This window comes from Ovis canadensis, chromosome 12 (genome assembly GCF_042477335.2).
Source record: "Ovis canadensis isolate MfBH-ARS-UI-01 breed Bighorn chromosome 12, ARS-UI_OviCan_v2, whole genome shotgun sequence".
In the NCBI taxonomy this organism is placed as follows: domain Eukaryota; kingdom Metazoa; phylum Chordata; class Mammalia; order Artiodactyla; family Bovidae; genus Ovis; species Ovis canadensis.
In genome coordinates, this window is record NC_091256.1 from 29,875,533 (window position 1) to 29,902,690 (window position 27,158).

At 39.4% G+C, this 27,158-nt stretch overlaps 1 protein-coding gene across 1 annotated transcript in view; it reads right to left on the reverse strand.

The window, feature by feature from the left end:
* The window catches only part of USH2A (usherin), a 939,490-nt gene that overhangs the window by 485,925 nt on the left and 426,407 nt on the right, over positions 1-27,158 (reverse strand). The window contains exons 30-31 of the mRNA XM_069544562.1: positions 7,346-7,459; positions 5,097-5,258 (exon numbers count right to left, since the gene is read on the reverse strand). Coding sequence (XP_069400663.1) covers positions 5,097-5,258; positions 7,346-7,459 — 276 coding nt within the window. The remainder of the gene's footprint in view (positions 1-5,096; positions 5,259-7,345; positions 7,460-27,158) is intronic.

Sequence of the window (27,158 nt, forward strand, 5' to 3'; positions counted from 1 at the left end):
AGGATTTAAAGCATGTGTAGAAGCTAAAGCAAGACCCAATGACAAGAGCAGTATCCTCCATCAGCTTGTTCCAGTGCTGTGCTTAGTCACTCAGTTATGTCCAACTCTTTACAACCCCATAGACTGCAGCCCACCAGGCTCCTCTATCCATGGGGATTCTCCAGGCAAGAATACTGGAGTGGGTTGCCATGCCCTCCTTCAGAGGATCTTCCCAACCCAGGGATTGAACCCAGGTCTCCCACATTGTAGGCTGATTATTTACCAACTGAGCCATCAGGGAACTCGCAGCTTGATACTGGCTCACTTCAAACAGCCAGATTCCCTCTCCCATTCTGTCTTTTCTGTGATTTTGAGTGGGCAGGTGGACTTTGGAAAATAAATAACAAAAATTTAGTGTATACTGCAAATATAAAATCTTAGAGTTGAAAGAGATCTCAAGGGCCATTATATTCATCTTGCATGCAAGTTGTGGAATCTCAAGAAAAGTGAGCACTCAGCCTTTGCTAATAGAGAAAACACTCACTTCAGGATGCTGTTATGAACTTAAAATTATGTTTTCCAAGATTTGCATATTAAAACCTTAACCCTCAATGTGACTATATTTGGAGGTAGGGCTTTTGAAGAATTGATGAAGGTTCATTGGGGTTATAATGATAGGTCCCTAATCCAATGGTTCTGATGCTCCTACAGCAAAAGAGGCAGCAGGGGTGCACACAGAAGACCACGTGAAGCATAGGGAGAAGCTGGCTGTCTGCAAGTTAAGGAGACAGGCCCCAAGAGAAACTGAACCTGCCAACACCTTAATCTTGAACCTCTAGCCTCCAAAACAGTGAGAAATAAATTTCTGTTGTTTAAGTCTTCCAGTCTATGGTATTTGATTATGGAAGCCTTAGAAGATCAACACAGGTGCTCAGGGTTTTTAAACCAGCTGCCAGCTCCCTTTCTGAGTTGTGATAAATAATAAAATGTGTCCAATAAGTAGAATGTATAGAAGTGAGAGAAATGGACTTTAACTCGAGATAGACTCAGATTTGAATCAGTTCTTCCAGTTGCTGACTAGGATTTCTTGACATCTCTGGGCCTCAGTTATAACACTTGAATCATCATGTACAACTTTAACCTATTATATCGTTTTGATTTAATGCCTCTCCTTAGTGATTAACATTGCATTCCCACTGTGCTTTGTATCTTCTGACATTTGGAGATAAAAGCAACAAGTAATATAGGTGTTTGTAAGATGCCTGGAGGAATTAGGAAAAAAATGCTGAGTCTTATCAGATAAAAGCCTTCATCAAAAAAATCTACAAACAATAAAGAGGGCGTGGAGAAAAGGAAACCCTCCTACATTATTGGTAAGAATGCAAACTGGTGCAGCCACTAAGGAGAGCAATATGCTCTTGCTGCTGCTAAGTCACTTCAGTTGTGTCTGACTCTGTGTGACCCTATAGACGGCAGCCCACCAGACTCCCCCATCCCTGGGATTCTCCAGGCAAGAATGCTGGAGTGGGTTGCCATTTCCTTCTCCAATGCGTGAAAGTGAAAAGCGAAAGGGAAGTTGCTCAGTCGCGTCCGACTCTTCGCAACCCCATGGACTGCAGCCCACCAGGCTCCTCCATCCATGGGATTTTCCAGGCAAGAGTACTGGAGTGGGGTGCCATCACCTTCTCCGAGGAGAGCAATATGGAGGTTCCTTAAAAAACTAAGTATAGAACTACCAAATGACCCAGAAATTCCACTCCTGGCATATACCTGGAGAAAATCATAACTCAAAAAAGATACCAGCACCTCAATGTTCATCGCAGCACTATTTACAATATCCCAAACATGGAAGCAACCTAAATGTCTGTCGACAGAGGAATGGATAAAGAAGATGTGGTAAGTATATCACTCAGCCATAAAGGAATGAAACGGTGCCATTTACAGACAAAAGGATGAAACTAGAGACTCACAGAGAGTGAAGTAAGTCAGAAAGAGAAAAACAAATATTTCATATTAATGCATATATATGAAATCAAGAAAAATGGTACAGATGAAACTATTTGCAAAGCAGAAATAAATTATGGACACCAGGGGGTGGAAGGTGGGGTAGTGGGATGAATTCCAAGATTGGAATTGATATATACACAATATTGAAACTGTATAAGACAGAGAACTAATGAGGACCCACTGTATAACACAGAGAACTCTACTCAGTACTCTGCGGTAACCTAAATGGGAAGGAAATCCAAAATAGAGGGGATATATGTATACATATAACTGAATCATTTCACTGTACAATACTATAAAGCATCTATACTCCAATAAAAATTAAAAAAAAATTCTACCTAAAGGATGAAAACCATTAAAGAAGCCATTATCATTGTAACTAGAAAAGATGGTTATGAACTCTGTAAAAATACCCACTTTCTTATAGTTGAGGCATCTATTACACCATGCTAACATTTGCCACAAGCTTTCGATGCAGGTATATAGTTACGTGGGTCTTTAAGGATTCAAGACAACATAATTTAGTATCATTTTTTTAGGTGGTATGAGAAAGCAGTTTGAATGGCTCAGAGGTTAAAGCATCTGCCTACAATGCGGGAGATCTGGGTTCTATACCTGGGTTGGGAAGATCCCCTGGAGAAGGAAACGGCAACCCACTCCAGTATTCTTGCCTGGAGAATCCCATGGATGGTGGGCTACAGTCCACAGGGTCGCAAAGAGTTGGACACGACTGAGCGACTTCGCTTCACTCTCTTCCCATCCTGTTCATTCTCTGGCTTTGTAGTGCCACCTTATGTGGCGTTTTGTACGTTTGGAAATCTTCAAGGTCCACACTCTGAGACCCGCCATCAGCCACACCACTTCCCTGTAGACGAGGTCAGCACTCACTTTGCACAGGGAAGGGGTCTTGGTTTCTTTTTCTTGGGTTTCTACATTTCCACCCATCTTTTCCCTATTGTTTTTTCTTTCCCATTCTATTCCTGCTCTTCACCCCGTTGTGATCATCTTTCTTTGTTCCCAGGCGTCATTTGACTTCATTCATTCCCTTATTCTCTACCGTCTCTGTGATCAGTGGGGAAATGCAGTCATGAACAAGACAGACACAGCCCTGTCCTTATGATGCTCATGGTTTCATGGAGCAAAACGATAAGTAAACAGGCAGCCTAGTGCAAACCAAAAAGTGAGGTGGGCATAAAGGTAGTCAGTGAGCACACAGGGTTACACCTGACTTATACATGGTGTTCCCCAAAGACTTCTTGTAGGAAGTGTCTACAGTGTGCCTGAAAGCTGTGCTGTCCCCGTTACATATGATGATATAGCTGGTCCTAATAAGTGCTTTGTATAATATTTATTAAGACAGGGGTAAGATTCATTCCAAGATGTGTTTTCATTTCTACTGAAATAAATTCTGTGGCCAATAACTTTTAGTTAAAATAATGCCTTCAGATATTCCTAGGACAAGGTTAATCTATTTTTAGTTTACTTTTAGTATTTATTTTTTAGTTTTCTTGACTAAGTGTACTTTACTCAGAAGATGCTAAGTATTTTATCTATAGTTTTATTTCTCTTCAAAGTCCTGAAAGTTTCAGTTATCTCCATTTAATAGTTTCAGAAACCAAGCTTTAATATTTACATAACTTGTTTTAAGATCATATTCTCTTCATCATAGCTAGGATGCCTGAGATGGTGTCAAAGTCTAACTCTCATAGGCTGTGTGGTCTTGAGCAAGTTGCTTAACCTTTCTGTGCCTCAATTTTCTCATTTGTGAAATAGGAGTATTGATAATACCTACCTTACAGGATAAGTATTACAGAATTCTATCCAAGTATGATGAATAAAATATAAAAGCAATAGTTCTCATGCTTTGAGGCCTCTCAGACCAGAGGACACAAAGATGTGAGCTCTGAAAACGCAACTGGGTGGATGAAAGACCCAGCCCTGTCCCAATACTCCCCTTTCCTATGTCTGTACATGCTGCCATAAAGTTGCGAGCACCAAGGTGGGGAATGGAGTACCATGTCTGGCTGATTCTCTGTTACAGCCTTAGTGTGTGGACACGCAGTCACTTCAGTCATGTTTGACTCTTTGCAACCCTGTGGACTGTAGCTCACCAAGCTCGTCTGTCCATGGGATTCTTCAGGCAAGAATGCTGGAGTGAGTTGCCATGCCCTTCTCCATACAACCTTAGTACCTGGCACTAATGTGAAGGAGTGAATTCATTAAAAAATTAATCATGTTTCTGACTCTAACTTGTTGTACCTTTCATGAAGACTTTTAATATCTCTAACACCTCAGTTTTCCATCAACCCATATTTGATTAATGATGTCTGACCTAGTAGTCACATACAGTATCTAAAATATCATAATATATAAGGCTATAATTACCATACACATATAAACATGATTCAGACTCCAGACAACATACATAATTTGAGCATTTTCTTTTTCTCAAGTGTCCTGACACTTTATAATACAACATGAGCAGGTATACTATGTTTTTTCCCAAATGGTCTAAAATTCAGGCCACACTGAGTCATACTTCTGAGTCTTAAGATTATTCCACATTCATGAGGGTTTTAAAGGGGTTAACATGTGTCAGTGGCATTTGTTTGAAATGACGTCACTACCTCAGTTGAACTGACATGACATCATCATTGCTTTGTGAGTGTGGCTGGGGACCACACTGGGTCCCAGCTTCAATCCTGTGATCAATAGGAGGCAGAGGAATCATATGCTGAGCTCTTTGTGTTGATACATTTCCAAAGCCCCCTCTGCACCCCTCTGAGTAAAGGTATGTTAGTAGAAGGATTCAGGTAAGAAACAGGGTCAAAAGTAGAGAAGACACAGTAAGACAGCCTTGGGGTAAGGAAGTCAACACAAGCCCTTTTCTATTTTTCAAGCTTTGGCTTCACTGTCAGTGCAACATAACCACAAAGATCATGGAAGCTGAAAGATTTAACAGGAGACAAACCTAAGTAACCCAACTTTTAAATCTGCATTCTCAGATAGCTATAAATTATAGTTTATAGTTATCTTACATTTATTAGTTTGGAAGTACATATACTTTAATAGAGACTATAACTACTTACTAATACCTACAGAAGTCTTACCTGTGACTGTGTAGTTCTCGCCATTGCCTGAGTAGATTAGCATCCCATCCATATATAAAGAGTACTGAGTTATAATACCATTAGCTTTTTGGGGTGGATTCCAGGAGAGTAACAAAGAATGGGGAAGGGATTTGGCTACTGGTGGCTGAACCTGTTGTGGGGCTGTGGGAAAAATAAAAAGACTTATTCATTATAATTTTAGTTTACATTTCTAATCTAAACTTTTCAGACCCAAACCAATAAACCATGGAATAAACGTGACATCCCGTGCATGGAAATGTCCCTGATTCGAGAGCATCTTATCAGTAATTGCTTTAGTACTAAATACTTGTCTTGAATTTATGAAAATTTGCATCAACCATAAATGGTGAGTATTTATATTTTATATTAGTTCACTTGACTGATGCTTGTGTTACTTCATCAATAGTATTACTAACCCATAATCTTTACTTGGGGCTATGCCTTTCAAAGCAAACTAAACAGAATCCCTACCCTTGAGGAGCTTTTGATCTAATGTGAACAATGCTAAGTGGCCCATAATTGATATAAAAAACCTATTAGCAGCCATAAAAAGAAAACACAGCATAAATTAAATTTATTATACATGAAAACTATACTGTGAGTTTTTTTTAATAAAGGGTGTCTGTCCATTTCCAATAAATTGGAATCCCAGAAACAAACAAACAAACAAAACTTTTAGAAAATGATCATAACCATAACCTATAGCTTGGTAAGTTGGTAATAAATTTAAGAAAAATCTAGAAATTGGGAAATAACAAGAAGGAAATGGTGAACTGGAGGAGTAGGAATCCCTCTGGGATCAAGTTGTGAAGTAGATTTGGAGGGTACAAGGAGAAGGAAGTGGCAACCCACTCCAGTACTGTTGCCTAGAAATTCCCATGGACAGAGGAGCCTGGTGCAGGCCACTGTCCATGGGGTCTCAAAGAATCAGACACGACTGAGTGACTTCACTTTCTTTCTTTCTTTCAGGTAAAACCTGGTCAGAGAGTACAGTGGATGAAGAGAAAACAGAGAGATATAGGATGATCTGTGCCAGGAGTTGGTAGAAGTAATTAGAAAAGGGAATGATTATACGTGCCTCAGCAGAAACAAAGACATTAAGAAAAAGTGCTAGCATTGGTAGACCAGATGGAGTGCATGTTGAGAAAACACAGAACATTAGTCACCAATGCTATAGTCTGGGTGAGAGGGTTCTGGTGAGGTCAGGTGCAAGGCATGAAGAACAAAGGGTCACAAGAAGGGTTTTACAAACTTCTGTCTTCTGTCCTGGTTATATCAGATAGACCATTGTCTTTCTTTACACATCTTCTCTGTGAGTGGTTCTTAACTTTAAGGATTTAAAAGAGGTGGGATGGGGTAGGGGGGATGAGAAGGGGGGAAAGGAAATGGTTGGATACTGAAATAGAGAGACTGGGGACTCTTTCCCCCTAAAGATCAACCTTTTAAATCTCCTGAATAACTTTATAGCTAAACAGTCAGAGAAATGTGTAACTCGTCTTATCTCGGAGAGAGAAATACGAAGTAACAATGCTTTAAATGTTTTGAGAGCTGTTATTTCTTGAAGAGATGTGTTCTGATGCTTGAGCAAAGCTTTCACTTTGGAGTGCTAAAATATTTTCTCTTTCCCACTGCCTTCCTAATGTAAGCTTTCTGAAACATTAATTTATGCCAACAGTTTGCAAGCTCCACATACAACAAAAGTGAGACTTGAATCAGAAGGAGCCAGGCCATGATTAATAATGCCTCGATTGGCGTTTGGAGGTTCCATCACACTGAAATAATTGTTACCCGTGCTGGTGTTTAGCAGTTAAAAGAGACCATGGAAATCAACCATTTGATTCTCAATTTCATACTGTGCCATACAATCAATTCTTTTTAGTCAGACTGTCTCTAGATTTACTTCTGAGCCATAGTAAAATGAGGAAGCTTTCATTAATCTTTCAGATGCTTCATATTAATGACAAGGCTCTTGCATGAACAATGTAACAGCAATTAAAAAGCCCATTAATCTGCATTACCGCTATTAAAGATGCATGTCATTAAAGGGTATAGAGTTTGATTCATTTTCGCACCCCCCCAAAAAATGGAGCAATTATGGCCTGGCAATGCACTTTGTCATCAAATTAGGTTGGGGTTTTCTAGCAAATGGCCTTGCAGTATTTAGCTCTTCTCCTATTTTATTATTCATGACTGAAATGTGGAAGTCAAGACCTTTGAAATTACTTTACCTTCTTGTGGAGTAGAGATGTTCAATGCATGCAAGCTCTCGGTACAGCCAGCCAAAGTGCAAGCAGCTAGGGTTACTGCATAGTTTTTGAAGGGTAGCAAGCCTGTCAATATGCCTGTAATAAAAGGGGACAAAGAGAGGTTTGCATATTTACCATAAGCCATGAAGAGTATTGTGTGTGTGTATACGTGTGAGATAAAAAGGTAGAGACACAGAGGATAAAAAAACAAAAACATATGCTTCTTAAATCCATTTCCCTGCCCATGTGTTGATTGTAGAATGCTGCGACTAGTGAGAAAAAATTGTGAGACTGACTTCTTGTTAAGACAGTTTTAAATAGCATTTTCCCCATCGTGCCTCTCAGGACGCGAATGCCCTGAGATGTTTCTCCTGAAAAACTGGGGAGTTCCACACACAGTTCATAGAGCAGAACTCAGTGTATCTGATAGTAAAGACAGCCACCATCCCATTCTGGATCCTAGTTCTCCTGGAGAAACAAAACTACTTCATTTTCTTTTACCTCGCATTTTTCAACCGTGTTTAGCTAGAGATTCCATCTTAAGTGACATCTATTAACACATGTTAGGAGATGCTACTCCCAAGAGTGATTTCATTATTTTAACAGTAGGATACATGTATACAAACTATTTATTCATGTTGCAGCTAAAACGAATATGCAAATCAACACAGTTGAACAATTAGCCAATTAGATAATTATGCTTTTGTACTTCTCCTTGCAAAATTATTAGTTTATTTAATTAAGACACCTGCCTTAAACAGAAGCATTGCCCACAGAAGTGTTGAATTAACCTGATTTGGTGGTGGATATGTAAGATTTGTTTGGCAATTAAAGGTGCCTGCAGAAATGAAAGCACATTTTGTTTACTGGTGTTTGTAACTAAGACAGAAGCTCTTTATTTAGTTAAGCCCCTGAATTAAAGAAGTATCAAAACTATCATTTGTGTATTTGCTCACCCATGTTTTTGTTGTGGCTTTTAGAGCTGTTTTTATCCCCAATCACATGGATTGTCATCATTCTTACAAAAAGATGGTCTACTCATGGTATCCTTTCATTGAGTAAACTTTGATTCTTTTAATGTGACAGACAGCTTTCATCATTCAACAACAAATTTTAAAATGCATGTTTGCCTATTCCCTTTCCCTGATAGAAAGGATTAACAAATTAAGAGCAAAGACCAGGATGAAGTAAAGACCACAGTCACTATTTGCTCTGGCCCTTCACACTGGCCCTGGGTCCCCAGTGTTGCCTGTAAGTCTTGAATCTAGCAGCTCCCCAAGCATCCCGCAGGGCCATGCAACCCTCTCGGCTGCACCTGGCACCACCACGCTCACCCAGGGCCGAAGAAGTCAGCAAGCCAACGAAATGACACACAACACGTGTGACCATCTCATGCCAAAGGCAGCTCTGATTTCAGAACACCTTCACATTGTCTCTGCTGTCCCTCACTCCTGCCACTGTGGCTGTCATTTCTCCTTGAATCTCCCGGATCATGACCCACATTCTAAACTCACTTTTTTAAACAGGGATTGTTTCTCTTCCTCCAAAAATCTTAAAGGAAGGCTTCCAGCATACATCTGCATCTTCAACATGTAGGGATTTGGGAATTAAGAGCAAGGATGCTCGGGAAAGACTGCTTGGGTCCAGACGCCAATTCTACTACTGGTTTATGGTATGGGTTTGGGCAGGTTGATCAGATTTCTGTGCCTTAGTCTTCTAAGGCACTGAAGATAAATAATAACAGCACCTGTCTTGGAGGAGAGGTCTCACAGGAATAATACAATATCATGGGGCTATGAGATGCGGATATTACAACATTAATCTCAAAGTGTTACTATCAGGATTAAATAAGCTTAGGAATATAATGTGCTCAATACTGAGACATCGGAGGACAGAACTCTAGCACAGTGCCATGGCACCCAGAGCTATGTTGTCACTGTGATGCAGTTTCTGCCTGCACGCTGCTATTAAACACTGATTTTTATCTTTTAAAGATCACTCAGTTCAGTTCTCCTTCCCTGGTGGCTCACAGGTTAAAGCGTCTGTCTGGAATGCAGGAGACCAGGGTTCAATCCCTGGGTCAGGAAGATCCCCTGGAGAAGGAAATGGCACCCAACTCCAGTATTCTTGCCTAGAGAATCCCATGGAGGGAGGAGCCTGGTAGGCTACAGTCCATTGGGTCACAAAGAGTCAGATACGACTGAACGACTTCACTTCACTTTCAGTTCAGTTCAGTTCAGTCCTCAGTTGTGTCCAACTCTCTGTAACCCAATGGATTACAGCACACCAGGCTTCCCTGTCCATCACCAACTCCCAGAGATTATTCAAACTCAAGATCATTGAGTCAGTGATGTTATCCAACCATCTCATCCTCTATCATCCGCTTTTCCTCCCACCTTCAATCTTTCCCAGCATTGGGGTCTTTTTAAATTAATCAGTTCTATGCATCAGGAGGCCAAAGTATTAGAGTTTCAGTATCAGCATGAGTCCTTCCAATGAATATTCAGGACTGATTTCCTTTAGGATGGACTGGTTGGATCTCCTTGTACTCCAAGGGAATCTCAAGAGTCTTCTCCAACACCACAGTTCAAAAGCATCAATTCTTTGGTGCTCAGTGTTTTTTATAGTACAACTCTCACATCCATACATGACTACTGGAAAACCATAGCTTTGACTAGACAGACCTTTGTTGGCAAAGTAATGTCTCTGCTTTTTAATATGCTGTCCAGGTTGGTCATAACTTTTAATTTCATGGCAGTCAGCATTTGCAGTAATTTTGGAGCTCCTCAAAATAAAGTCTGTTACTGTTTCCACTGTTTCCCCATCTATTTGACATGAAGTGATGGGACAAGATGCCATACTGTTAGTTTTCTGAATGTTGAGTTTTAAGCCAACTTTTTCACTCTCCTCTTTCACTTTCATCAAGAGGCTTTAGGATGGACTGGTTGGATCTCCTTGCAGTCCAAGGGAAGTTCCTCTTCACTTTCTGCTGTAAGTGTGGTATAATCTGCATATCTGAGGTTATTGATATATATTGGCAATCTTGATTCCAGCTTGTGCTTCCTCCAATGCAGCGTTTCTCATGATGTACTCTGCATAGAAGTTAAATAAGCAGGGTGACAATATACAGCCTTGATGTACTCCTTTCCTGACTTGGAACCAGTCTGTTGTTCCATGTCCAGTTCTAACTGTTGCTTCCTGACCTGCATACAGATTTCTCAGGAGGCAGGTCAGGTGGTCTGATATTCCCTTCTCTTTCAGAATTTTCCACAGTTTGTTGTGATCCACATAGTCAAAGGCTTTGGCATAGTCAATAAGGCAGAAGTGGATGTTTTTCTGGAACTCTCTTGCTTTTTGATGATCAAACAGATGTTGGTAATTTGATCTCTGCTTCCTCTGCCTTTTCAAAATTCAGTTTGAACATCTGGAAGTTCATGGTACATGTATTGTTGAAGCCTGGCTTGGAGAATTTTTAGCATTACTTTAGTAGCATGTGAGATGAGCGCAATTGTGTAGTAGTTTGAGCATTCTTTGACATTGTCTTTCTTTGGGATTGGAATGAAAACTGACCTTTCCAGTCCTGTGGCCACTGCTGAGTCTTCCTAATTTGCTGGCATACTGAGTGCAGCACTTTCACAGCATCATCTTTTAGGATTTGAAATAGCTCAGCTGGAATTCCATCACCTTCACTAGCTTTGTTTGCAGTGATGCTTCCTAAGGTCCACTTGACTTCACATTCCAGAATGTCTGGCTCTAGTTGAGTGATCACACCATCGTGATTATCTGGGTCTTGAAGATCCTTTTGTATAGTTCTTCTGTGTATTCTTGCCACCTCTTCTTAATATCTTCTGCTTCTGTTAGGTCCATACCATTTCTGTCCTTTATTTTGCCCATATTTGCATGAAATTCTTCTTGGGTATCTCTAATTTTCTTGAAGAGATCTTTCCCATTCTATTCTTTTCCTCCATTTCTTTGCACTGATCACTGAGGAAGGCTTTCTTATCTCTCCTTGCTATTCTTTGGAACTCTCCATTCAAATGGGCATATCTTTCCTTCTCTCCTTTGCTTTTTGCTTCCTTTCTTTTCACAGCTATTTGTAAGGCCTCTTCAGACAACCATTTTGCCGTTTTGCATTTCTTTTTCTTGGGGATGGTCTTGATCACTGCCTCCTATACAATGTCACGAACCTCTGTCCATAGTTCTTCAGGCACTCTGTCTATCAGATCTAATCCTGTGAATCTATTTGTCACTTCTATTGTATAGTCGTAAGGGATTTAATTTAGGTCTAATGGTTTTCCCTACTTACTTTAAGTCTGAATTTGGCAATAAGGAGTTCATGATCTGAGCCACAGTCAGCTTCTGGTCTTGTTTTTTCTTACTGTACACAGCTTCTCCATCTTTGGCTGCAAAGAATATAATCAATCTGATTTCGTTATTGACCATCTGGTAATGTACATGTGTAGAGTCTTCTCTTGTGTTTGCTATGCCTAGCGCATTCTCTTGGCAAAACTCTATTAGCCTTTGCCCTCTACATTCTGTACTCCAAGGTAAATTTGACTGTTAGTCCAGGTATTTCTTGACTTCTCACTTTTTAAAGGTCACTAGTGATCCCTTCCACACTAGACCAAGTAACTCTTCTATCCTTATTCGATCCTGAGTCTACTTATTGGACTTCGCCTCCCTCAGGTGCCCTCTCAGCCACTGAATTCTTTCCTAAGAGTTCTAAATTAATGCCCCTTGCTTTCTTTGGCCAGCTCATCTTCCTTTCACAGTCCCTTAGGTAGCTTTTTTATTCTTTTTCAAAATTGGGTGCGTAGACCTCTCTCTTCTTCTGAACACCTGCCTTTATTAGTTCATTAAGCCTCATGTTGTAGCTATATCTGTAGACTTCGTATCTCTCCTCCAAGCTCTAGTTCTTCATTTCTGCTCACAAGACATGTTATCCTACCTAGATATTCAAATATGAATAACATTTCACATTCAACCTGCCCCAATCCAGACCTGATAACCAAAACTATTTGCAAGCTTCATCTTTCCCATTTCTTTTTAAAAAATATTTTTATTGGAGTATAGTTGACTTACAATGTTTTGTTAATTTCAGGTGTACAGCAAAGTAAATCATTTATACATATACATTTATCCACTCTTTTTTAGATTCTTTTCCCATATAGTTTATTACACAATATTGTAGTAGAGTTCCCTGTCCAATATAGTAAGTCCTTATTACTTATTTTATATATAATACTATGTATATGTTAATCATGGATGGGTCTAGAGATTATTATACTACATGAAGTTAGACAGAAAAAGACAAATAACATATAGTATCACTTAGACATGCAATCTTAAAAAAAATGGTATAAATGAACTTATTTACAAAACAGAATCACAGATTTAGAAAACAACTGCACAAATACCAAAGGTGAAAAAGCAGGGGAGGAATAAATTAGGAGATTGGGACAACCATATATACAGTATTACCATTTTCCCTACTCTTAATGCCTCCATCATCAACTGTAAATCCTGATCAAAAATTAAGGTATCCTTGTAAGACAAATCCTAGCCATTTTATCCTTTGAAAATCTTTGGTATTTGTCTCATCTTTGCTATTGCCAAGTTCAAATCTATTGCAAGTATAAATAAGAAAAATTGCTCATCTGAATTAATATAATGCCATACTAACTCCAACCAGTCCATTCTAAAGGAGATCAGCCCTGGCTGTTCTTTGGAAGGAATGATGCTAAAGCTGAAGCTCCAGTACTTTGGCCACCTCATGTGAAGAGCTGACTTATTGGAAAAGACTGATGCTGGGAGGGATTGAGGGCAGGAGGAAAAGGGGATGACAGAGGATGAGATGGCTGGATGGCATCACCCACTCAATGGACGTGAGTTTGAGTGAATTCTGGGAGTTGGTGATGGACAGGGAGGCCTGGCGTGCTGTGATTCATGGGGTCGCAAAGAGTTGGATACAACTGAGCGACTGAACTGAACTGAACTGAACTGAAATGAAATGAATACTAACAAGAAATGAATCAGCCCCAGAAAGTGAAAGTTTTAATACTATAGTGAACAAGAAAATGCTTTATGACATGAGATTAGTTTCTCCTGGTCATCACTGCACAACCTAGGTTGCACTGCCTCTCACAGGTGGCCCTAACTTAGCTGGGGCAAAGGTATATTGTGTTCCAAAAGACACTGTGGTTGCATAAAGTTTGGTACTCTGAAATCTTTAGTAGGACATTGTGTCATTCATCTAGATAATATCATAATTGGGAAACATAAAAAACAGCTCCCTTATATTGCAAAATACTTACCCAGAGACATTATTTCTTTTCAAATCATAGCTGAAGTGCAGTGTTGGAACTGTGACTGTTATGTCAACTTAACAAGAAAGGTATTAGTGGAGACTTTAAGAAAGATCATGGCAAAGCAGATACTAAGTTTGCATTCACTATATGGTCTTCAATGCTTTATTCAGTCTTTCTTGCCTTTACTAAAGGAATTCTTCTGTGTGTATATGTGTACCATGAAATTCCTTTGCTAATTTCTTCTCCCTTAAAACTTTAGGACCTTTAAAAACAGGTAATACTTCTCTCAAAAAAACTTGCATTTTTCAGCTTTTTGCTTTGGTAGAGAAGTTTACCAAATTGTATTTCATAGAAAAGTCCCAGGATTCTTAAAGAAAGATGCTGGAGAGAAACTAGATCATCTTTCAAGCCATTTATCAAAGTGCTCACATTTCCTATCTCAAGGCAGGTGAAACAATAATAAACACTGAGAAATGAGAGCTGCAAAATAGAAAACAGAGAAGAAGAAAGCTGATGTTTTGGCTTTTGCCAACTTCAAATCACAGGTAGAAAGTTTTGGGTGGCTTGTAAATCACTTTCAAAAAAACATGCCGTACTTTGAGAGGCTAAGGTGGCATTTCTTTCCTATTTGCAGTGGGGATCTTGATTATAATGTTGTGTCTCGGTGACAAAGTTTGTCAGACCATTGGAATAATTTCCCCTAAATACAGGTTAGCATTATCCATTTCAGTAAGAAGAGCAATACAATGATTGAGCATTTTCTCTCTTGTCAGATTACAATTAGGCTGGGGTAGGAGAAGGGGTTGGTTAGCCAAGTGGTCTTTTCTAAATCAGAATAATGACAAAGTCATCCTCTTGTTAGGGCATGTAGTCTCTATATTCTGTTTCTTACTATGGAGTTTATCAGGATTGATTAAAGTTGAAGATTATAAAAACTTCTGCTATTACCACAGAATAAAGATAATCTCTCCAAGACTAGTCAAGGTAGCCTTTCTTAGACATATCCCTAGAGACCAAAGTGATTAGCCAAATGGCATTCCTTTAAGTGTCAGAATCATCCTTAGATTATATACTCCCCAGAAAAAAAAGCAGTACTGCTGCAACAAAGTATTATCATCAAAAGATACTTATATTCAGTTCAGTTCAGTTCAGTCGCTCAGTCATGTCCGACTCTTTGAGACCCCATGAATCACAGCATGCCAGGCCTCCCTGTCCATCACCAACTCCCGGAGTTCACTCAAACTCACGTCCATCAAGTTGGTGATGCCATCAAGCCATCTCATCCTCTGTCATTCCCTTTTCCTCCTGCCCCCAATCCCTCCCAGCATCAGAGTCTTTTCCAATGAGTCAACTCTTCACATGAGGTGGCCAAAGTACTGGAGTTTCAGCTTTAGCATCATTCCTTCCAAAGAACACCCAGGACTGATCTCCCCCAGAATGGACTGGTTGGATCTTCTTGCAGTCCAAGGGACAGAGCCATACAAAGAATGAAATAATGCCATTTGTAGTGATATGGGCAGACCTAGAGTCTGCCATACTGAGTGAAAGTAAGTCAGAGAGAGAAAGACACATATCATATAGTATCACTTATATATGAGATTTTAAAATATGATACAAATGAACTTATTTAAAAAGCAGAAATAGAGTCACAAATGTAGAAAACAAACTCTACTTAATGCTAGTAATGACCTGCATGGGAAAAGAATCTAAAAATGAGTGAATATACATGTATGCACCTGATTCACTCTGCTGTACAGCAGAAACTAACACAACATTGTAAATCAACTACATGCAAATAAAAATTAGTTAAAATGCACACACACACACATATAAGGGTATTTGTTAGGTAGGTAGAATAGGAAAAAGGAGTCCAAAATGATGGTGGCTAAAAGACAAAGAAGGGAAAAGCCCATGAAAATAGAACAAAAGAAGATCCAAGGACCAGAGTGAGGACCTCAGGTAAAACAAACACCACTCCTGGCTGGCCCAATTTACATAGGACAGGCCCTTTTTATAAACATATAAAAAGAGGAGCCAAACCTAGCTCTCCCTCTCTCTTTCCCGCACGCTGGGGTGCTCTTCTCATGTCTTTGGATCGATGCGCCCTCACACCTCGAAGATGGATTTTCCTGCTATCTTCTAAATAAAATAGAGCTGTAACACTGAGCTGTAACACTGATTTGTCTAAGAGCTGAAACATGGTCCATTCGAGACCTGAGAGCTATAACATGGTCTATCCAAGACCTGAGAGCTGTGACATGCTGAGAGGGCTTTAATGTCCATCACTCCAAATCTTTGTTGTGACGAGACAAAGAACCAAGGAACATACACTCGCGTGACAGTATTTATCAACTCTCCTCCTATATGCCTCTAGGAAAAGTGCTATAGAACACAACTGATCTCTACAAAGTTTCTAATCTAAGAAAATATTAGAACTAGAAGAAATCCAATGATAATACATAGATTAAATACATAAAGCAGAATGCTTGCACACATGCCAAGTGGACAAGGACATTTATAAATTTCAGATCCAGACCTCCCAGTCCAAAATGATAGGAGATCTATAAGCTTCCCTGGGGCTCAGTCAGTAAAGAATCTGCCTGTAACGTGGTAGACCTGGGTTAGATCCCTGGGTTGGGAAGATCCCCTGGAAGAGGGTACGGCAACCCACTCCAATACTCTTGCCTGGAAAATCCCCACGGACAGAGGAGCCTAGATGGCTATGGTCCATGGGGTCACAAATAGCTGGACTTGACTGAGAAATTAAGCACACTGTATTTAGTTAACAAAGAGACAATAAGAAAATCCTTGAAAATATATTTCAGTGTTATATTTAAAAGAATACTGAAAAATATATACAGTGATATATTTATAAAAGAATCCTAGAGAGAAAAATATGACATATATTCTATGTCCACAGAAAACTCAGTAAAATAAGGTGAGATAGTCTCCTTGATGACACTTAGGGGGTTAAAAATAAAGAAGTAGATCTTGGCAATGACAACTTTTAAGACTGGTTTGGATATGAACTCCTGTCTCCAGCAGACATCACAGAGGAGTCTTTTTTTCCCCTTTGAATCTTAGACTGTTTCTACCTGGAGGCAGGCCAGATGACCTCTCAGATTCTTTTCCAGCCACAAAACTCTGTGAAATCAAAAATGGTCCCAACTATATCAGGAAACCTGCCAGTCTCTTTTGATAAGGGAAGAGGGTGAGCTGACAAAACATTCCATAAGCATATAGGAAGCATTATTGATGTCTTAAAAGTGTTAGGATCCCATGAAACACAGGAGTCTTGATATCTGGATTAAAACCATTGGCACCAGCAGGGCCAGGACTCTCAGTGCTAAGCGATAATGCATTTTGCATTAATGCTTAACATTGAGAAATCCTGACGGGCCACACCAAGGGAGTTTGAAGTTAAGTAAGTATATTCCCTTTGAATGACAGTCCTGTGGACCTCGGCGGGTGCAGGAAGCCCTGGCTGAAAGAGCAGGGGCAGGAACTTGATATAAGCGGAGACAGCGCATCACAGGAGGAAATTTAAGAGCCTAGTGCTTATGGTTCCAGATTGTGTGCTCTGAGGATTTCCACCTAGCAGAGCAGAAAACCCCTCTCCTGGAGAACAATTTAGAAGTCCCTTGCAATGATTTGGGGGAACTTCCTAAATGCAGAGGGTGTCTCTTTTTACTTCTTATTTGTCCTCTTTTCTAGCAGTTATTGCAATGTTTTACCAAAGGTGGACCCTTGATGTTTGACAAAAAAATCAAGACTTTTCATCTTCTTAGCTCAAAGCTGTCTCCTTTACTATAAGAGATGCCCACTCCCATCCTACCCTTTCCCAGGTGCCCGTGAAGGAACAGATGCTGTTTCTTTTGACTCATACATTATATTTCCGACACTTTGTTTCCTGTGCTCAAACTTCAAGTTTCAAAGGAGCAGAAAAGAAATATACAAAACTGAAGGCAGCCTGACTAAGAGAAAATCACTGTGGAGCTGACACCAGCTGGGCAAGCTTTTGTGCCTCTAATAAAACTCTGTATCCTGAGAAGCAGGAAAACGGCAGAGGCTTTGACGTTAAGATTTTATGATTAACTCCTCTGACTCGATGCAGACAAATATAAATGCCAGCCTGGAATCCAAGCCTGAGATGTAAAGCAAAATGGCATCCTTTTCAAAGCCCAACACAGTTTGGAGAAGAAAAGAGACTCTGTTTCTATTTACACCCCGGAGCCAACACCCCACCCCCCAGCAGCCCCCCTCAGCTGCCAACCTAGGTGTTTGGCCTGTATCCACTGTACTCTGTTCCCCTTCATTATGTTAATCTGTGGGCGGAAAGATTTCTGTCATCTTCGAATCGCTTGTGCAGCAATGGTAAACACCTTGGCCTGTCTGTAATTGGACAGGTGTCTGCACTGATGTCACCCAGCTTTTAATTCAATTAAAGAACTGGCTGCTCTGTTCTCATTACCTACTCATTTCCGTTGCACTCTGAGTGTGGCGGCGAAATGTGCACACAGCCGTCACTACCCAGAGTCCAAAGTCTGTGGACCCCAGGCAAAGATCATGCAGAATATTTCAAACGGACTCAAACAATCCAAGCACATTTTTCCTGTTAGCAAAGGCATTTGGAATAAGATGAAGAATTTGTTCTCTTTCTTTACCTTTAAAGTCTCTATTGTCTAAATGGTGTCTTCTACCTACCGGCCAAGTAATTAGGAGCCGTCTAGCAAAAAGAAAAGCCATTTCTAGCTTTCCCTCCCCGGGGCTCTCCTCCATCTCAAGAGAACTCATCAGAGTACAATGCTCTTATTTATTTGCTGGCATTTCACATTTGGATCAAGAAGGTGAGGGTGGGGAAGAGCGAGGCATTTATTAAGAGGGCCATCTGGTAAGGGACCCCACACAGGCAGAGTTGAGACTGCTACCTAGGGACACAGTAGAAGAACCCACTTTTAAAAGAAAGCCAGCCAGGGGAAGGGAAGTAGCAGAGAAGGGGACTTTTCTGGCTCGAGCTTTTGCTATAGTGCTGAAAAATCCTAATTTTTTTAAGTGTCTTACACTCCAAAATTAGTTTTGAGCTGCCAACCAAACCAGTGGATGGATGAAAGAGAGTAAATTAATCCAACATGCCATGCTTTTTGCCCACTTAAAGGAACCTTGAAAATAAAGTTCTAACGCAGACATTGTGACACAATGACCCTATGAAACTGAACATTTGTTAAATTTGTTAAATTTGGATGAAAATTTAATGGTCTAACGGAGATCTGGAAACACTTTCTTTTGGTAGGAAATTGACATTTGTTGTTTTGTTTAGGACAATATTTTAAATAAAAATAAGGATCTCGAAGATTTATAAAATTAAAGTTAATTTTTATTTTATCCAAAAGGTAGTAGAGTGAATGCATTTACCCCAAACCTAATGGAACTCTTTGGAAATTCTAAAACTAACATTTCATATTTAATTTCCTTCAAATGGATTTTCTGACTCTTTAAAACTTCTAGTAGGGAGCACCTTGGATCAAAGACTAAACAGTTTAATCTTACGAACAGGAAAACAATTTCTTTATTTTTATATTTTTTAAAATAAAATACAGGGTTTAACCTCAGTCTTCAGGAATGATTGAAACAGTGATTTTAACTGATCTCAAAACATTATCCTATAAGATTCTCTCAACTGGCTTACATCTAATGTCACATTTTTAATCAATGCCTTTATATTAAGAACTGCAGAGTCTCTGTCTTTTCTCTTCTAATTCTGCAATTGGTTTGAAGTTACCCACTCATTTTAACTCTTTGTCTAACATAAAGGACTGACACTGACATCATTAGAACTCTCCAAGAAAATATCAGACTTGACTAAGCAGGGAGGCAGGCAAGGAGACAGAAGGAAAAGGAATAAATGAGAAAGGAAAGTCATCCCTTGCTGATCAGTGTCCTAGGTTCCCTGGTAAAAGCCTCTGATAGGATAAGCCCATTGTACACAGAGGACTGTACAGAGGGGCTGCTGTTGGGCTGTTGGTCACTTAGGTCCAGCAGCAGATTCAAGGTCAGAACCTATATCTTCTGACGCCAAGATCGTTATTCTTCCCCTCCCAGTTCTGGAAGAAGAAAGAAGGCATGTTGAAGATATGTTACTAAAAATAATAGCATACTGTATAGTAAGAATTTGATTTAAATATACCTTAAATGTGTCAATAGATTCAAAGTTTTTACTAAAACATACTGTGTATGAACAGAAAGTAGGATGCTTATCCCTCCAAGTGAGCAAGTGTATATGCCTATAATATTCCCTTAAAAAAACACAACTGATTCATAAGAAACTCTATTATCAGTGTGTATACATTTGTCTGTTATTTGCATATAATATTATACATGCACGCATATATATAAAGTTTGTAGTTAATCCCAAATACAGTACAAATATAAAATGGTCATGAAAGTTAGAAAACAGAAAACTTATTCCTTTATCAAATATGATCAGTAATCTTGAGGAATATATTCACTTTCACTTTTCACTTTCATGCATTGGAGAAGGAAATGGCAACCCACTCCAGTGTTCTTGCCTGGAGAATCCCAAGGACAGGGGAGCCTGGTGGGCTGCCGTCTATGGGGTCTCACAGAGTCGGACATGACTGAAGCGACTTAGCAGCAGCAGCAGCAGCTAACTATGGCCAGGCTGGATGAAAGGCTGGGCCGGATGAAGCACAAGCTGGAATCAAGATTGCCAGGAGAAATATCAACAACCTCAGATATGCAGATGACACCATTCTTATGGCAGAAGGCAAGGAAGAACTAAAGAGTCTCTTCTTGATGAAAGTGAAAGAGGAGAGTGAAACTGTTGGCTTAAAACTCAACATTCAGAAAACTAACAGCATGGCATCTGGTCCCATCATTTCATGGCAAATAGATGGGGAAACAATGGAAACAGTGAGAGACTTTATTTTGAGGGGCTCCAAAATTACTGCAGATGGTGACTGCAGCCATGAAATTAAAAGATGTTTGCTCTTTGGAAGGAAAGTTATGACCAATCTAGATAGTATATTAAAAAGCAGAGACATTACTTTGCCAACAAAGATCTGTCTTGTCAAAGCTATGGTTTTTCCAGTGGTCATGTACAGGTGTGAGAGTTGGACTATAAAGAAAGGTGAGTGCCAAAGAATTGATGTTTTGAACTGTGGTGTTGGAGGAGACTCTTGAGATTCCCTTGGACTGCAAGGAGATTCAACCTGTCCATCCTAAGGGAAATCAGTCCTGAATATTCACTGGAAGGACTGATGCTAAAGTAGAAACTCCAGTATTTTGGCCACCTGATGCGAAGAACTGATTCATTTGAAAAGACCCTGATGCTGGGAAAGATTAAAGGCAGGAGAAGGGGACGACAGAGGATGAGATGGTTGGATGGCACCACCGACTTGAAGGACATGAGTCTGAGTAAGCTCCAGGAGTTGGTGATGGACAGGGAAGCCTGGTGTACCGCAGTACATGGGGTTGCAAAGAGTTGGATATGACTGAGTGACTGAACTGAGCTGATACTATGGCCAACATCCACAGTTGATTATCACTCTATAGCAAAACTGATGTATTACCATCATTTTTAACCATTGTACAGCATGTCATAAAAAAAAAGATCCAAATCTTGCACTGTAAGTTCTTACTGCATAAAATAAAATGAATAACTTGTAGAAAGCCCCATCTGAAGCTTTCACAATGTACCAGGAGTTCAGGCACATTATATATTCAGGAGAGTTAGATAAAGCTATTAACTCATCAACACTGCATTACCTGATGAAATTCTTCTACATTAGCTAAGCAGGAACATGACATCATTTCTATTTTTACTATTTATGTCATAAGCCATATTTTTGTTCTGTGAAATGCTTTCAGACCAATTTCCTTTAAGATTTACATTTAAAGAAATAGTTTATAATAAACTATAAATATGAAATATTAATTTATAGAGTAATATAAAAATGGCCAAGGCTTCCTCAAAATTCATATTTTAACGTGTGCTCAGTCACCCAGTCATATCTGACTCTTTGCAACCCCATGGACCATAGTCCACCAGGCTCTTCCGTCCATGGAACTTTTCAGGCAAGAATACTGCAGCGAGTTGCCATTTCCTACTCCAGAAGATCCTCCTGAGCCAGCGACTGAGACTCAGTCTCTTGTGTGTCTCCTGCACTGGAGACTCAAATGTAGTATGGGAGCTTTCCAGGTGGTACAGCCTGCTTCTTTACCACTGTACCACCTGGAAAGTCCCCATACTACATTTGATCTTAGCTGAAAGGCTGAGAAGTGATCCATCTTTTAACAATATCATCAAAATGAATTTTTCAAATTTACCTTTGATGTTTGCCTATTGTGGCAGAGACCACGAAATGCCCTCTCATTACATACTCTCTTTTTCCCTAGTAAAATAAAAAGACCTTTTTTAGTTGGGTAAATGGCCACTTTGAATAAGGAAATTTCCCAGCAATCTGTGTAGCTAGATATAGCCATGTGGCTAAGTTCTAATCATAGAATGTAATCAAAGGTAGAGGAATAATTTCTGAAATATATCATTAAGGTAAATGTGTACATCCTCTTTCAATGATTCCTCCTTTCTGCTGGATAGAAATCAGACTGGATGGCTGATGCTCCAGCAGCCATTTTGGACCTTGAGGTAAAAGTCCTGTCTAGCAAAAAGATGAAGAGTGTGGGTCCCTATAACTGTTAATATCATTCCCTACACTGACTGTGAACATCTATTACCAGAGAGAGAAAAACTTAATTTTGTTGAAGTCACTGTTATTTTGGGTTCTCTGTCTCTCAAGAAAAATTAACTTAAAATGAAAAACTTATCTCTACTGATTTTCCCCCATAAAGCACTCATTTTTTAGTGAGTGTTAAATATGAGTGTTTAACACTCATATTTAAAAACATAATATTGCACTTTAGAGAAAGTATTGCTCGTATATACATTTTACCATTAATTTTAAAAATCAGAAAGAAAAAGCACATGCTAACAGTAGGATCTAGCACTAACCTGGAACATAGTAGATAATGCTTTTGTTTTTAATAAATGAATAGTTTCTGCTCTGTGTCATTATCATACCTGCTACAGTACTGCCTTCAATTATTTTTAATTGCAAATATATATCCCTTGAGCTCCATTATGAGGTATAAGTTTTGGGAACTAATTTTTGATTCTATTCATCCTACCGATATTTTTCCCTCTGGGGAATATATTAAGTTCTGAATACATATTTAAGTTGTGGTAGTTCTGCATATTATTTCATAAAATTAGAGAACTATCACACTGCTGAGACAGAACCAGTAGTTGAAACTTCATCTCAGCATGATAAAACAATTGTAACATTATGTTAACTACAGGGTTAGAAACAAAACCCTGCATTTGTTTATCTATTCCGTCATTCCTTCAATAAAAATCCATTGATTGTTTGCTTTCAGGAAGTTACTAAACAGGACTTAAATATAAAACCAGATACTTGTCTTCTGGGAGCTCAATGTCTAATGAAAAAATAGAATGGATGAACAAAGAGCAGTCATATGCAGTTTTAACAAATGTGAGGTAAGATTTCTCAGTTGAATAAAAAAAATTGCATGGCATTGAAGTTTTTATTACAGTTATTTCTCTGTGGGCTCCTCAAGTATGATACTTTTATATATAATATATACATGTATATTTGCATAAACATACGCATAAAGAGCAGCATCTTAACTTATGGATGGACTAATGGTTGGGGTTAAGTTCCAAAGTTGGACAGAAGGCAACATTACTCATAATTTAAAGTCCCTTTGACAACTCCTTGCATGCTAAGTTGTTTTGGTCAGGTCCAGCTCTTTGCAATCCCATGGACTGTATGTAGCCCGCCAGGATTCTCCAGGCAAGAATACTGGAGTGGGTCACCATGCCTTCCTCCAGAGGATCTTCTTGACCCAGGAATCAAACATGTGTCTCCTACATCTCCTGCGTTGGCAGGGGGGGTTCTTTGCTACTGGAGGCACCTGGGAAGCCCTTGGCCCATAAAGCACAGTGCATCTGATTTTGTGTATGCCTCTAACTTCTCATGAATCAGTGATTCTCTATGGCTCTTAGTACATTCTTTCTGTAGGCACCCCAGCACAGAGTTTCCCTTTTAGTCAATAGTTGGGAAACCCTAAAACTATTCACATATATTTTTCTTCTGACAGGTATTAACAGTTTCAGGATTGGATAGCATCTTTTGCCTGTATGATTATTTTTAAAGTTTTTTCACTCTTTTTCATGCTTTTCCCACTTCCAAGGTATGTGGTTAAATGTGTGTAATTGAAATACACAGATGAGACTTCACTACAAGATTACAATTCTGTTTCACAAGTTGAATTGCCCTTGTCCCTTTCTTCTTTAGCCCTAATGGAATTTGGCATTTAGAATATAAAGAGTGAACTCTCTGCCTTTCTAATGGGCATCATGGCTGGGGGATGAGAGAGTTGGGATTGTTAGAAATGTAGTATCTCTCACCACAGTCTCAGACCTACTGAATCAAAATCTGGAGCTTACCAAGATTCTAAATAATTCTCATTTCCTTTAACTTTCAGAAGCACTGCCCTTAAGGGTCAGAGGCCCTACTTACACTACTTCTATTTATTCACCTGCCCAAGCATCGTTCTGCCCACATGTAGTTGGAAGAAGTGGCAAAGACAAACAAAGCAGGGACAAATTCAAGCCCAGAAGGTGAAAGTGATCCCATCTCACCGGCTCTTCCTCTCACTCCAGTGGTTTTTTAATGTGTGGTTCATAAACCTCTGCAAGAAGACCAACTATAACACTTGGTGAAAGGCAGATTTCTCAATCCTAGCCCAAATACACAGAATCCTGTGCATGGAGCCAAGAATCTGTATTTCATAAGCAATCCAGTAACACCTTATGATCAATAGAGTTGAGACTCACTAATTGTTACTACTAGCTGTGGAAGAGACAGAAAAATGAGAGATTTTACAAGATGGAAACCACTTTTTTTTTCAGGTACAAGACTAATATCTACTGTATATGAGGACCAAACCAGTTTTCAGAGCAAGAGTGATATTATCAACTGCATTATAAATTAAAAAGTCTTTCTTTTTTTTCCTTTGTAATATAGATTTATTTAAGTCATCTGAAAGATTATTATTATTGGCTTATCAGCTATACTATAGTAAATAATAAATTTGATTATTATCTAAAGAAGGAATTCAACTCTTTTAGAGTTTAGCTCAATGTAATACAACAATAAAACTGAGAAAATATCTTCTGTGTATCAATTATTTTCCTAGCACTGTGCCAGGTGCTGTGCTAATTATGACAACAATTAAGTTTATGTTTAAACATCTTAGGGAAATAAAGAAAAAAATGGTATATGTGCAGATTCTTGAATCTACTCCTTCTTGACAGAATTTCAAATTAGATTGGGAAGGGTCTTTCTGAGCGGTCCTGGGTTTGAAAGGAAATGCCAGGACTGTCTCTCTGGGCAGTAGCTTCGCATGTTAACAGGGCTGGAGGGAAAAATCAGCAAGAGCTACGCAGAGTTAATTGGAGCCCTTTGCAACTAGTCTAAAGATGCACTGGACTGATAACTGCAGGGCTTTCTACCCCGAGGCTCCAGCTGAGAAAATGAACTTTCAAGAACTCCTCGCTCTGAACCCTGGCCTTTGGAGGGCACAGAATCTAGACTCTGTGGCCCAAAGGGGCCCATTTGCACCTGAGTGGGGCTGTTAACCCTTGGACCCTCCACACCATTGGGATTTATCTCATTTAATCCTCTGGTAGCCAAACTCATGAATGGTAAATATCCTGTCTCATGCTTCTATTCTTTCAGCTGCCTTAGTTAATATTCTTTTTTTTTTTTCTTTTGCCTTCCACATTTTGTTACTTTGACCATAATTTCCTATTTCTTTCCAAGAATCATTTAATTTTTGTTTTCCTGTGATTTTCCTTGGCTAATTTTATTACTTTCTTTTAATGGTTCATCATTTTTATTCAGGCATTTCTCTTTTTTCATCCTATATTTGCAAGTTGCTGTTGGGATGTGGAAGTCCTCATAAGAATTTCTGGTTAAAACTGAGACTTGATCACTGGTGTCAAACACTTTGAACAGTGTTTCCAGTGCTGGCTGTACAACAGAATTACCTGCTGACACTTTAAAAATACCAATGTCCAGGCTATATTCAAAACCAAATAATCAGATTCTTCCAGGTGAGACACAGGCATCTGTATTTTTTAAGGCCAGCCAGGGGGATCAGTGTGTACCCTTGGTTTTGTTGTTCAGTCATTCAGCCATGTTCAACTCTTTGTAACCCCATGGACTGCAGCATGAGAGGGTTCCCTGTCCTTCACCATCTCCTACAGTTTGCTCAGACTCATGTCCATTGAACTGGTGATGCTATGCAACCATCTCATCCTCTGTCATACCCTTCTCTTCCTGCTTTCAATCTTTCCCGGCATTAGGGTCCATTCAAATGAGTCAGTTCTTTGTATCAGGTGGCCAAAGTATTGGAGCTTCAGCATCAGTCCTTCCAATGAATATTCAGGGTTGATTTCCTTTAGGATTGGCTGGTTTGATCTCCTTGCAATCCAAGGGACTCTAGAGAGTCTTCTCCAACACCAAAGTTCAAAAGCATCAATTCTTCAGTGCCCAGCCTTCTTTATGGTCCAACTCTCACATCCATACATGACTACTGGAAAAAACACAGCTTTGACTAGATGGACCTTTGTTGGCAAAGTAAAGTCTATGCTTTTTAATATGCTGTCTAGGTTTGTCACAGCTTTTCTTCCAAGGAGCAAGGGTCTTTTAATTTCATGGCTGCAATCACCATCCACAGTGATTTTGGAGCCCAAGAAAATAAAATATCTCACTGTTTCCATTGTTTCTCCATCTATTTGCATTGAGTTGATGGGACCAAATGCTATGACCTTAGTTTTTTTGAATGTTGAGTTTTAAGCCAACTTTTCACTCTCCTCTCATCTTCATCAAGAGTCTCTTTAGCTTCTCTTCATTTTATGCCATAAGGGTGGTATCATCTGCATATCCAAGGTTAATGATATTTCTCTGGCAATCTTGATTCCAGCTTGTGCATCATCCTGTCCAGCATTTCGCATGATGTGCTCTACATAAAATTTAAATAAGCAGGGTGACAATATACAGCTTTGACATACTCCTTTCCCAATTTGGAACCAGTCTGTTGTTCCATGTCCAGTTCTAACTCTTGATTCTTGACCTCCATACAGGTTTCTCAGGAGGCAGGTGAAGAGGTCTGGTATTCCCATCTCCTTAAGAATTTTCCACAGTTTGTTGTGATCCACATAGTCAAAGGCTTTCACGTAGTCAATGAAACTGAAGTAGATGTTTTTCTGGAATTCTCCTGCTTTTTGTATGATCCAATGGATGTTGGAAATTTGATCTCTGGTTCCTCTGCCTTTTTTAAATCCAGCTTGAACATCTGTAAAGTCTCGGTTCATGTACTGT